The sequence below is a fragment of the Crinia signifera genome, chromosome 4 (genome assembly GCF_055691185.1).
Source record: "Crinia signifera chromosome 4, ASM5569118v1, whole genome shotgun sequence".
NCBI classification, from domain to species: Eukaryota; Metazoa; Chordata; class Amphibia; order Anura; family Myobatrachidae; genus Crinia; species Crinia signifera.
The window spans coordinates 82283796-82297987 of record NC_139220.1 but is presented as its reverse complement, the minus strand read 5'-3'; the positions used below and the strand labels follow the sequence as shown (position 1 = coordinate 82297987).

Below are 14192 nucleotides of genomic sequence, written 5' to 3'. Positions count from 1 at the left end.
TACAAAGTTCCAGTTACACTGCTGCTATGTACTATAAACTGACCAAAATCTTTAACATACATCATTTCAAGGTGAATCATCATATGCTGTTCCTGTATGAGGTCATGAGGTAATTTACATGTATAAACTTTTTTATTTGTCTAGTAATTTATACAACCTTCTATACTGTAAAATGATGTGCAAGCTGTTTTATTGGACGCACAGTTAGCCATTAGATGAGAAAGTATGATAATCATATTCTGAATGTAGAATTACACAATATGCAGAATATTCACACAGAAAATGAGGCCAATTCTGCTGTGTTTATGCGCGAGGAGATATTGGTCGGCCATAGCCTTCTGACTCCTCACAACACGTCTGGCAAGGCTGCAGGCCATTCTCATCACAAGCAGGGCAACGCAAAGCACGGTAAGACTCTTTGAAGCGGTTGGCTAACATGCTAAACTTGCTCCCATGACATAAAGAACAGGGTGCGCATCTCAAGCCTTTGCACTGTGAGCACTGGTGAATTTCATCTTCTTCCTGAAATACACAAAAAAAGAGACAATACATAAATATAGTTATACTGTATAACTTGGCCCATCTAGTCTGCCCTAATCACATGTACAGTACATACACACACACACACTAGAGTTACATTTATTAGGCAGTAACCAATCAGCCTACAGGTATATTTTTGGATTGTGGGAGAAAACCCACGCAAGAACGGGGAGAATATTTAAACTTGACATAGTTAGGGCCATGGTGGGAATTTTAATAATGCCCTCAGTGCTGTGAGGCATTAATGATCCCACTTTTTTTTATCCACACATTTTAAGATTGCACAGGTTTTTCCTATTATATTGTACATATGGAGCCGGCCTCTTCCATCCAGGGGCTGGTTGTCGGATTGCCAGCCACTGGAAGGGGACGCGCGTGCACAAGACGAGTGCGCTTCCCCATCTAACGGAGCTCCCCCCTGTCCCGGCTGCCTCGCTGTCGGTCCCTGACGCTTGCCCCCACCTCCCCGCTCCCCCCCTAACCTGTCCCGTCTCCCTGAAGTGGAGACGGGCAGGGCTCATGTCCCCGCCGCACGGTAACTGGGACACGCGTGCATGTGGGACGTTCTCGCATCCCAGTCAGGTGGAATGCCATCTCGCCAGCGGGGGCAATCTGGCGAGCCCCAGCGCTGGCTGTACATACAAAAAATACTTTAGCTTTTCATAAGAAATGAAATCTGTCCCATAAAATGTGTCCTGTCGATTCCTTTTACATTTCTATTATCGGTAAACTGGCTGTTTTCATCATTTACAAAACCAGTCCCAGCTAATTGCTCACATACTGTTCTTTCCATATACATCTATAGCACTGTACAGGACAGTAACTAACTAGGGTTGTGTGGATTGTGCTCAGCACAAAGTGTATTTGCCCTGTATACCGCCAGCTGTATCGCTGTCCGTTGTAATGTATAATCATGGTGGTGCACCTGGCTCCTCCTCTGCTGGATGCATTGCTGCTAATATACATCAAAGTTGGCAGCGAAGTAGCTGTCTCTTCCACCGTGTGCTCCGTCTCTCCTCTTCTCCTGCAGTGTCCAGAGGGGCCTGCCAGCCGGAGCACTGAAGCTGTTTCGTAGATGCTGCAGCCAGGTACACCGAAGGTGGGTGGGATGAGGAGGTGGAGGGGTAATACCTGATGGATTGTACATTGGGCCTAATATATACCCGTATGCAAATTCGCAGTCCTGACAAATATTGAAACACCGTGCATGCACAGAGTTCAGCATCCGAGAACTCCAAAGCGTTTTCTGTTACTGAGTTTAGCTCAGCATTCCTCCATTTCAAGTGCTTACCACTCACTGGGTTTAGCTCAGCAGTCCAAGTGCATCCTACTCGCTGGGTTTAGCTCAGCAGTCCAAGTGCATCCTACTCGCTGGGTTTAGCTCAGCAGTCCAAGTGCATCCTACTCGCTGGGTTTAGCTCAGCAGTCCTGAATGCCAATTGCATCCTGCTTTCTGAGGTTAGCTTAGCAGTCCTGCGTTCCATTGCACCTTGCTTGCTGGGTTTAGCTCAGCACTCCTACATTCCAAGTGTATCTTGTCTGCTGGTTGAAAACCACTGACGTGTTAGACTCCGTGCCTCTGTCCTAGGTTCATATCTGCTTTTAGATTCATGTCAGTGTAAGGGGCTCTACCATGGCATGTGTATACGAATATAATAAGAGTTTGTCATTAGCAAAGACCTAGTTTCACAGAGGAAATTATCCAGAATCTAAAACATACATCAAAGAATAAAGAAATAGATACATCCTAAAATTCCTATGACCCCTAACGCATTTAGCAAGCGGACAGTGGATGGAAGAAAGCTATTATACAAACAAGTCGTACGTGCCCTCGTCCTTTTCTGTGGGGATACGGTCGTATTATCGACCACACTTAGGTCGACAGTCATTAGATCGACACCGTTGGGTCGACATGCAGGAAGGTCGACAGGGTTGAAGGTTGACAGGTGTCTTGCTCGACAGGGGACAAGGTCGGCATGGTTTTAGGTCGACATGGGTTATGTCGACAGGTCGCGATGTCGACAATGTTTTTTTTTTTTTCACTTTTCTTTGAGCCGACATGTGCAGACAGGCGGTATTTCATGACCTACCATCCACTAGTGGATGGTAGGTCATGAAATACCGCCTGTCGGTTCAAAAACAAGTGAAAAACTCCATGTTGACCTTTTGAGTGTCGACCTTACCCTGGAGGGCCGGTGTTGCCCAGCCCTGCACTAGGGCGTGGTGGGAGAATAAAATAGTGTGCCGAGCGCAACAAGGCACCATGCCCTAAGCATTGCGAGCGATGCGAGGGGCTGCAGTTGACTTCAAATAATGTCCATGTCGACTGTGTTGACATTCGGGTAAAAAAACAGTGAAAACCCCATGTCGACCTTGCGACATGTCGACATAACCCATGTCAACCTAACACTATGTCAACCTAAAACCATGTCGACCTAGTCCCCTGTCGACCTTCATCCATGTCGACCTAGAACCCTGTCAACCTTTCTGCATGTCGACCCAACGGTGTCGACCTAAGTGTGGTCGATAATACAATCCACACCCTTTCTGTGATTGTCAAAAAACACATGAAAAAGATGGCTCGAGTCCAATAAAATATTGTGGTTCTCCTTAGAACAGGGGTGGGGAACCTCAGGCCCGGGGGCCGCATAGCCGGTCTGAGTGGCCCGCCCGGCGGCTTTTCCGGGAGTCAAGTACAGGTCGGTAGTTCTCGCGAGATTCCTCTTAATCAACCGCAGCCGGAGACTGTCAGTCCTATTCAGCAGCAGCCGCCGAAGTGTGGGACGGCTGCTGCCGGACAATATGTAAGAGAAATTTTTACATATGGCCCCCGAAGGATTTTTTCCCCATACAAACAGCCCTTGGCACAAAAAAAGGTTCCCCACCCCTGCCTTAGAACCTTAGACCTGTACATTGTTCACTCACGACTGTGGGTCATCCTCCGTGTAATTTGCTGATGACATTGCAGTTGTGGGGTGCTAAGGACCTGAGTATACATCCCGGGGTACTCCAATCTTTATCACCTCTGACACCACGCTCCCCATTCTAACCACTTGTGGTCTATCTGTTAATAAAATCTAGCATCCAATTGCAAATATAAGGTGCTCTTATGTGCTGTAACGTATATAAGAGGCTTTACTGTGGTGTATTGTGTATAAAAAGCTGGGCCCATATGTGTTTTTTTTTACACTCCCAGAAAACGGAAGGTTACCACCCCCCAAATGCCTACTTCCTGTCAGTAAAATTGCAAGACGATTGCAATTAGATATTTTTTGCAGTTTTTGGCGCTAATTTTGCTCACGCACGGGTGCTACAATCCGTACACATGCACAGTCCTTCGATAATCAAACGTATTGCGAATTGGTACAAAAGCGATCATCGCTGAATCAGTTCCAGAGTGTAGTCTTGACATTGAGCAAATAATGTGCGGTCTTTCGTGAGTTATATTGTCTTCCCTTGTGGAGAATCTAAGGCAGGCATGTCAAAAGTCAGGCCCGGGGGCCAATTGCGGCCCGTGCTGTCATTTCAAGTGGCCCGCAGCCTCCAGCTGGAAGCGGGCAGAGCATCTAAAGGTGGGGCCCCGGCGAGCGTGCCTTTACCTTACTGGCTGCTGCAGTGAGGAGGTGACGGCCGCCACAGTCAGATGTGTTTGGCTTCCAACCCCTGCTGCTGCAATTGTATATCACCCTACTCCACAATCACAGTGACAGCAGTGTTTGGGGAGGGGGGCAGCAAGGGGGAAGCTTGCTCCCGTAACATGCAGAGCAGAGGAGGGCAGCAGCGGGAGCCCAAGCATATCCTGTCCTTGTAGTGCCTGCTTTGCCCCTCCGTCCTCTGGCTCACACAAGGGGCAGGGAAACATACAGAGAAGGGAGGGGGCAGAGTGGGGGACATACAGTGAAGGGTGGTCGGGCTGGGGGACATAGAGTGAATGGAGGCAGTGATGGCCATTCAGAGAAGGGGGAGCAGGGCCAGGCTGGGGGACATACAGTGAATGGGGGTAGAGTGGGCTACATAGTGAATGGGGGTCATACATTGAATGGTAGGTCATACAGTGAAGGAGGGTCAGGCTTGGGGACATACAATGAATGGAGGCACTGATGGACATTAAGAGAAGGGGGGCAGGCTGGGGGACAGAGTGAATGGGTGCAGAGCGGGGAACATACAGTGAATGGGGGACATACAGTGAAGGGGCAGGCTGGGGGACCTAGAGTGAATAGGGGCACAGTGAGGGACCATTCTGATGTGATTAATGATTCAAAGAATGTCAGGCTGAATGGTCGGCCCCCACACATTTACACTTCACCAAATCTGGCCCTCGTCGCAAAAAGTTTCAACACCCCTGATCTAAGGGACCCATTTATCAATAAATATTTGCAGCTAATATTTAATGGGTGTCTTCGGGGGTTAAACACAAATTTTTAATATGCTCCAAATGCACCACTAAGGGACAGCAGCAGAAATCTCCAGCACCTCTGGCACTTGCTGTGCTGATGGCTTCACATACAATGTATCGTATGGGCAGCACATCCAACTTCCAACCCGCATGGGACAGCGCATCAGGTAGATTTGGATGTCAAACACATGCAATTTGGCCCGATTCCACCTGATTTATTGGCACGCTCCATTGAAATCGGGTGAAAACAGGCAGAATCCCACTAGTGTATTGAGGGCCTTAACAGGTGTGATATAATAGATCTACAATGACAGTTAATAGGTTGACAACATACTGTATGGTCCACACGCATTAGGTTGAAAGGTACAAATAGTTGATACTGTATGTACAAAATGGTCAACAAATGAAAGGTCGACAGGGTGAAAAGTTGACATGACAAGGGTTGTCACACAAAAATGGTCGACAAAAGTTTTTTTTTTTAAGCAACGTCTTACTGTATATATCCCATGCTACAGTATGTGACCACCATCAGTATAAAAGTGTACCCATGCAGGCATGCATCGCTTGCCACACAAGGGATATGGCTCTCTTTGCTACTGCTACACTCATTGCAGGTTACCTACTCTAAAAACACCTGTCGACCCTTGTTATGTCGTCATTTTGAACCTGTCTACCTTCAGTCCTGTCGACCTTTTATCTGTCGCCCTTTTGTGCATATCGACGTAGTGCATATTGACCACCTATTGTCTGACCTATTGCATACATCCCAACTTCTGCCGATAGCAATGCAGGACACAGCTGCTGCGCGCCGAAGGTGCGCCGGAAATTTCGGGGGCGTGGCCTAATTTTGGGGACGTGGCCTATACTCGCGGCTCTCCCAAGAGGCCACGCCCCCATTTTGACGCTATGGGGGCATGACCCAGAGGCTCTGTGAGCCTCTAGCCATGCCCCCAGCCCCCTGGCTGCGGGAATAGACGCTGTGCGCATGCGCACAGCGTTTATTCCCCGCTGCTTAGCAGCCGACAGGGGGGACTCCCAACAGCCCCCCCCCTCACCGCGGGACACTGCCGCCCTCGGGTGGGACAGCGGGACAGGCCCTGATAGTCGGGACTGTCCCGCTGAAATCGGGACTGTTGGGAGGTATGCTATTGACTGACTACCTAGTGACTGTAGATCTATCATCCAGATACTACCCTAATGTAGGAGACAACACATACAGTATATCACCTGCATAAAGCAAACAAATGCCTCAGACCACAATTCTTCTCAGTGAGGACTGATGTCTGGGTCATTTTACCAAGCACTAACAAGCTTTGCTTGGCCCATAAGCCAGTGCCCTGCCTGACCACAGAACAAGCCATTCTCCGTGTATTGTGAGAGCTTTGCTGAAGAGGAGTCTCATGTTCCTCATGGCTTCTATCGCAGGCAGTGGTGCAAGTAGAATTTTTTTCTTGGTGGTACTAATAGCCTCCACCAAAAATGGGCATGGCCATGTGTCATGAGGGGGCGTGGTCACACAAAGCTAGAGGAGTGAATAAATGACAATAGTGGCTTGGCATCAGGAGACAAGGAATGAGAAACAGGGAATGTCTAGGGGTGGGTTGGCTCTTGCTTGGGGGAGTGACGGGCAGCTTGTGCTTACAATTGTGGAGCCTGCTCTTTATGCTGTCGGTGCTGCTGATGCCTGTTGGTGTGACAGGCTAAATCAACAGTAGCCGATAGCTGCATACAGCACCACTCATAACGCTGGGTGGGCGGGCTGCGGATAATTATATTTAGACTTAAAATAAAAATAGGGTACTCTTTACTTATCACGGCGCCCATTGTATTCAATGCCCGCGATGCCCGCGATTTTTTTACCTGCGATGCCCACGATCAAAATCGTGGGCGCCGTGCTAGGTAAAGAGTACCAAAAATAGAATTGACAGTGGGTCAGGGGGTAAGTGGTACTGCGTACCTGCAACATATTTCTTACAGGTACTCCTGTACCACCTTACTTGCAACACTGATCGCAGGTGTGTTCTGTGCATGTGCAGAGTTGGCAGTAGCGTGATATCTATCACTTTCCGCTTCAACAGGACAAGTTCCTGCCAAATCTGCTGTCCCAACAAGAGATTTTTTTTTTTTATTTCTGCCTAACTTGGTGAAAAGAAATGATACTTTAAGGGGCCTCACTACCCACAATGATAAACAGACCCATAAAACACAAATGTTTTTTTTATATATTCTTAATAAAAATAATATATATATATGCAGTATTCTTAAATACTTTTGGGAACTGTGAAAATATATTTATATACTATTTAGTTTTTCCTTTGGCTGTAGTCGGCTGTAAAACATTACTCAGTCTAGTAACGCTAGGAAACACACTAGGTTAGATTTGTAGCTGTGTATCTGGTTCCCAAAGATTGCTTTTACCTGTGAAGTAAATATTAGTAAGTGAATATATGGCATGAGATAAGGTAAAGCCTAATCATCATACCACAGGGGGACCGATATATCTGATCCTGCTAGTAAATCAGTCACGTTGTCCTGCTTTATGCGATCCGGGATGGATTCTGCTTTATTTGCTCATGCTTTATATGGGATAACATCATTATTTGTCATAACCCCCTTCTCACAACCATGGACAAAGGCATAATTCCTGTAAACACAAAATGATGCATTCCCAAATGAATGCTAAATTATAGCTTTATTAGATTTGGAGCTATGATGTCAGGGACAAGGTAGCTTAGCTGTAATTACAATATAAATGTTACTTGTAGGTAAAAATAAAAAAAACGCATTCTACTTTCAAGGCTAATGAAAAATTCTGCTTTTCAATATGTGTCAAGCTCTGCAGCAGTAGCATATGGAGCAGGAGGAAATAGTAGCATACTGTATGCTTTTGGTTTCCATAGGGGTAATACAAGTTTAGAAAAAAGTGCTTGGCAGGGGGAGTGGGTACTAATTATCTGTGCTTGTTGGAGGGGCCTGGCGGGTGACCTGGGGATAGCTGTGTGAAGGGTTGTTATGGGGATGAAGTGCTATCCGAGAATCGCTTTACTCCATGTAATACTGTGGTGACGTGCTACATGACGGGAGCGGAGTGTTGTCACAGCCCATATATGAACTGTCAGTGGCATAGGCAAATGCAGGAAGGGTTTCTGGTTGCACAGAAACCCCCCTCCTCTTGGCAAGTGCCTTAAATTATGACAATAGCACTGGTATATAATATGATCAATAGAGTGTAAGGGCAAAGCAGAGCTGCTGGACATGCCCTGTGGGAGCAGCTACTTCTACCAAGTTTGCTGTGTGTGTGTGTGTGTGTGTGTGTGTGTGTGTGTGTATATCAGGGGCTGGCTGGCAAATTTTAGCCTGGGGGGCAAGTCCAGAGCACTGGCCCATAAGTAGCGCATAAGTAGCGCATTGTTAAATGCGCTACTTATGAGTTACATACTATTACCTATAAAAGTAATGCCATAACACCATAGTCTGCTCCCTCTGTATAATAATAATGCCATGACACCACAGGCTGCTCCCGCTGTATAATATAATAATAGTAATGCCATGACACAAATTATTATACAGGGGGAGCAGCCTGTGGCATCATTGCATTATCATTATACAGAGGGAGCAGACTGTGGTGTCATGGCATTACTTTTATATTATACAGGGGGAGCAGTCTGTGGTGTCATGGCATTATTATTATACAGAGGGAGCAGCCTGTGGTGTCATTGCATTATTATTATACAGAGGGAGCAGCCTGTGGTGTCGTGGCATTACTTTTATATGATACAGGGGGAGCGGTAAAATAAGAAATGCGGTAAAAACCCCGTTATCGGGGTTTTTACCGCATTTTGGGATGCTCTAAGCATCCCCTGCCGGGTTAACGCGGCGGGGGGCATCGCCAGAAAAATCTGGCGATGCCCCATAGAAGCCAATGGGCTTCTACCGCATCCCTCCACCGCCCCGCAACGACCCCCCGCTGCCCCGCACGGACCCCCGCCGCCCCACATCGCCCCCTCCCCCTTCACCTGTGTTCGGGCAGCACAGCGCAGTGCTGCCCGGACCTGTGACCTTCTCCCTGCACTGATCCTCTTCCGGGTGCAGGGAGGAGGAGAGCCCGGCGCAGCAGCGCCGGGTGTGTGAGGGAGGGGGGAGCCGCCGGGACCTGCTGGGACCCGGCGACTCTCACCGCAAAGGACAGCTCTTAACGCAAGAGCTGTCCTTTGCTATAATTATCGCATATGTTACAACATATGCGATAATTATAATTGCGAAGACAGGCGAAGGGGGGCGGAGATTCTTAGAGAATCTCCCCCTTAGTGCTGGGAAACATACTGGTTTTAAGAGAGGGATCTAGGTGTTACTATTTCAGGTGACATAAAGGCAGGTAGACAATGTAACAAAGCAATGAAGAAGGCAAGTTAGATGCTTGGTTGCATAGTGAGAGGAATCTAGAGTACTGTGTTCAGTTCTGGAGGCCATATCTCCAGAAGGATATAAATACATTAGAGACTGTACAAAGAAGGGCAACTAAAATAATTCATGGCCTACATCACAAAACGGGCCAGGAAAGACTAAAAGATTGTAACGTATAGTTTAGAGCAGAGAAGGGAAAGGGGGGACATGATAGAAACTTTCAAATATATAAAGGGCTTTAACGAGGTACAGGAGGGAGACATTCTTCACAGGAAGTGGAGCAGAAGAACACAAGGACATGCACTGAAACTAGAAAGAGGAAGATTCAGGAGAAATTTGAGGGAAAATTACTTCACAAAAAGGGTAGTGGATAAGTGAAATAGCCTACCATCAGAGGTGGTAGAGGCAAATACAGTAGAGCAATTTAAACATGCTTGGGATAGGCATATTGATATCCTTACAAAGAAATAAGGATCAAATATGGTTTGAGGTAACATGTTTTTAAAAAGGGCAGACTAGATGGGCCAAGTGGTTCTGATCTGCTGTCAAATTCTATGTTTCTATGATATTGCTAAGGATATTGTTCAGTAGCCACATCCAGGAGCATGCTGGCATTAACGATATAGGGGTTTATTCCGAGCTGATGTTATTTTGCAGTGCCCTGCGATCAGATAATTGCTGCCCAGACAGAGTGAAAAAGCATCCTGTGCAAGTCTGCGAATGGCTTGCGAAAATATTGCCAATCGACGTTTAGTTTTAAATCCATACACAAATCACTCACCATTGAATTTTCTCAGTCTGAGCATAACTAGTCTCTGACCCTTCCACAACTCTGCGACAGATGCAGGCTGATAGAGACTGGTGCTGAAGTCACACATCATTCCTAAAAAAATGCCTGTTTGCCGCCCATTAACAATGGCTTCCTGTCAATCAAGTTTTGGCGGGATTACGATTAGATTCTTCTTTATTTTTTTGTTGCTATTTTGGCTCGCTTATGCATGCTATGATCCATACGCATGCGCAGTTGTTCGATAATGAATCGCCATGCAAATTTGTGCACCAGGATTCTACAATTTACGAGTCTTATTTCCCGATGCCAGTCGGATGCATTTGTATATGTTTTCATATTTCTTAGTAAATTTCCCCCATATTGTCTCCTTCTGAAATTCCTCCAAACATAGCCTCTGTGGCTGCAGATCTTTATATGGGAAGTCAGCTACAGTACATATACTGACATACCTATAACACACCCAAGAGGTGGCCTCTTTGTGCCTTAAATTCGGTCCACCTCCCAGTCACCATCCAGGAACGCCTATGATTTTGCTATTCCATTCCTAATTCCAGCAATCTCCAATGCAACAATTTACTGAGATGCACGCTTAGGGGAACGCATGTGCCATAGGCAGGGACATAACTAGACATTGTGGGCCCCATAGCAAAAGCTTGAACGGGCCCCCCTCCCACCATTGATACTACAATGCCCCTTATAGGGGACGAAAGACAGAGTGAAGAGAGCAAGAGAAAAAAAGGGTGTCGGGAAAGAGAGAGAATAAAAGAGAGAGGAGCAGCCCTTCCTCAGACTTCCAGCTCGAAACACGTTAAGTGTGGCTATTGACTTTGGACACGTTCTCCATTGGGAATCGGCAGGTGACATCTATCCTCTATCTAGGACCGTGTGGGACTCCCTGAGGGACTGCTAAGTACTATTGTGAATGCTGTTGTGCCATATGGATGATTGTTTTATTCTATCTATAACATCTTTAATTTGTAAGTGCAATCGATTAAAACCTTTTTAAAGTTTGAAGGTGCTGCAATATGATCTTTTTTTTCTCTGTGGTATCAAACTGATTCCCGGCTTTGGGGACTAGAGATCATTCTATTTCAGGTTTTTCTTCCACATTCAGAGATCTGCAAAAAGTGGCCTGAGGAATCTCTAAAAAAACATCTCCATCAGGTCATTGTATTATACCATTATTGATCACCTGTGGTGTGGTTCCTATTGAAAGAACGCCCAGTCCACTCACAACTCTTGTATTTTGTATTGCTTTGTTTAGTGCTGACAGAACACTAAGGCCCTTATTCTGATTCACTCGCAAAGTCAAATTCCTTTGAATTTGATTTCGATTTGGGTGAGTTCTTTTGTTTCTGTGCAGAGTAAATACTGGCTGCTTTATTTTTACACTGCAATATATATCTCACTTTGAAGTAAAACCCTCCCCAAATCTAATTCTCTTTGCACAAGATACATCTGCCCCCCTGCACTGCACATGGAATTTGCCTTTGCGAGTGAACCAGAATAACCCCGTAAGTCCTGCATGTTCTGGTTGCGCTAAATTTAAATAACTGTTTCCATTTGCATTAGTGCACTAGTGTTTCAATCTTATTTTGTCACTGCCTGAAGTGCAGTGCAGAGCTGAGCTAATGTATTTTTGTACAACTGGTGTGTGGTGTAGATACCATGCTCCACTGCATTCACATAAATAAATATACTGTAAGCACTGTTTCTCCACAGGCTGTACCCCACTGCTTTCATGTAAATATAATCACTGTGAGTCCATTTAGTGAGTCACCATTTAAAAAAAATACCAAGTAAATAAATATTACTATAATTTGTTTTTTTTTTACAACTTGTGGTCATTTTAGAAAAAAAGGTTCAAATAAATAATATTATAGTGTGGCAGAGATAGCATCGCTCCACATGAGAGTAATGTGGAGAATCCAGACCAAGTTATGGAGCAGTAGCAGCAACAACGTTGTATAATCAGCAGCACCTGTGCTCTTTTGATTTACGTATTTCTAGGGCAAAAGGAAAAGGCTCTCGATGGTGCCCAAGTGATAGGTCGGGTGTGGGCTACAGTAGGGAACACTGGAGCTTTCGGAAGTGATTGTATTATGCTGTGACCTGTATGCCGCAAATGTTGTAAACATCATTACTGTGCTGATTATGTGGTATGCTGTTTACCTGCTATGAAAAATAAATACCAAGACTTTATATGATACAGTGTATGGGCTCAATTCATCAAAATAGTTGTTTTTGCACAACTTGTACTATAGTTTTAAAAATAGGTAAAAAAAATACTATTAAATATACTTTTCTTTTGGTACAACTTCTGTTTGCTGTAACCCACTGCGTTCATGTTACATAAGCAGTGTACTGTAAGTGGTAATTTTGTTAAAAAAAGGTTAAATATTATATATTAAACAATATATTTTTGTACACTCTCTGTGTGCTGTACCCAACTGTGTTTATATAACATACACAAGCACTGTGAGTCCGCAATGTGAGTCATTTAAAATAAAAAAAGTTATAGTAAATAAATAATACTATACTTGATTTTTTTTGTACAACCTGTGTGTTCTATTCTCCACTGTGTTTGTGACACATAATTATAAAAAGTACAAGTAAATAAATATTACTATTATAATGTACATGGGGGGGGGGGGGGTTGGTGCAACTTGTGTGCTCTGTACCTCACTGTTTTCATGTCACATAAGCACTGTGACTCCACAGTGAGTGTTCATTTTGTGAAAAAAAAAGAATGAAAAACGGTACTTGTGTAGTTTCACGGCGGCAGATTACGCTATGTTTGAAGCTACGTTATCAGCGTAGCCCAATGGCTGCCTTACTTGTGTAGTTTCATGGTGGCAACCTAAGCTACATTATCAACGTAGGCTGCCGCCGTGAAACTACACAAGTAACTACCGTACTGTTGCTGGGAACTGCATCTCTGTCCCAGGCGTCTCTGCCAGGCCTAGTCAGCGCCTCTCTCACACCACCGGCGCCAGCATGATCCCCTCTCTTTGGCGGAGAGGAGATCATGGTGGCACCTGCGGAGAGGGGCTCCATCTGTCTGAGACGCAGGAGCATCTCAGACGCTCCAGCAATGAGACGCTCCTGCGTCTGAGTATCTATTTCGAGTTCTGTAGGGCGTGCGTCTCCTGTCCAAAAAGGGGTGCGGACGCAAGTGCGTCTCATTCACAATGAAGGAGGAATTTGCCAGTGCTCCTTGTTACATACTGGCAAATGCCTCCATTTGAAACCACCACTATCCACGGCTTTTCAAACCCCCACTATCCACGGCAGCCCAAAGCGTGGCGAACGCAGCGAGCCCTGCGAGGGGATGCGCTACGCGTCCTCCCGACCTTTTCATACCCTTACTATCCACGTCGGCGGGGAGTTTATTCTATATTTTGTGGCGAGCGCAGCAGACACAGATTACATGTATGGTAATCCACATCCCCTCATGGGGCTCGCTGCGCTCGCCTAGCTTCGGGCTCGGTGGCTCGCTGCGCTCGCCACACTTTATAACATCAACTTCATGCCGACGTGGATAGTGGGGGTATGAACAAGTCAGGAGGACGCGTAACGTGTCCCCTCGCGGGGCTCGGTGCGCTCACCACTCTTCGGGCTGCCGTGGATAGTGGTGGTGTCTCAGGAACACATTCACACCTGCCATATCATACATCTGAGACAGTCCCTCTCTCTCTTCCTTCCTCCCTGTGGAGTGAGGCATCATTCTCCCGCCGCCACCCGCTGCCCCCCCTCCCCCGCCGCTTCACCCCCCCTCCCATGGAGCAGGTGAGCCGGGGCGCCCACCCCCTTCCGCCTGGGGCGCTCCGGTGCCTTGCACCGGCACTGGGTACGTAAGGCACTAAAAACAGACTACAGTATCTCAGGGGTTTCCAATATTTTTTTGAATCACGGCCCCCAGAGTATCAGTTTGGGAACCACTGGACTATCTGTTATTGCTGGTGTCTGTAATCATCAGAAGAAACAATTGTTGCAGTATTTTTATACAAATGTATCAGAGTGCCTACTGGAATTACTGATGTAACAGTTTATAAATCCAGA

General features: G+C 46.1%; 1 protein-coding gene across 1 annotated transcript in view; it reads right to left on the bottom strand.

Moving 5' to 3' along the window:
* Positions 1–303: 303 nt before the first annotated feature.
* The window catches only part of GRXCR2 (glutaredoxin and cysteine rich domain containing 2), a 31531-nt gene continuing 17642 nt past the window's right edge, over positions 304–14192 (bottom strand). Inside the window, exon 5 of the mRNA XM_083180121.1 lies at positions 304–522. Within this exon, the coding sequence (XP_083036247.1) occupies positions 304–522 (219 nt within the window). The remainder of the gene's footprint in view (positions 523–14192) is intronic.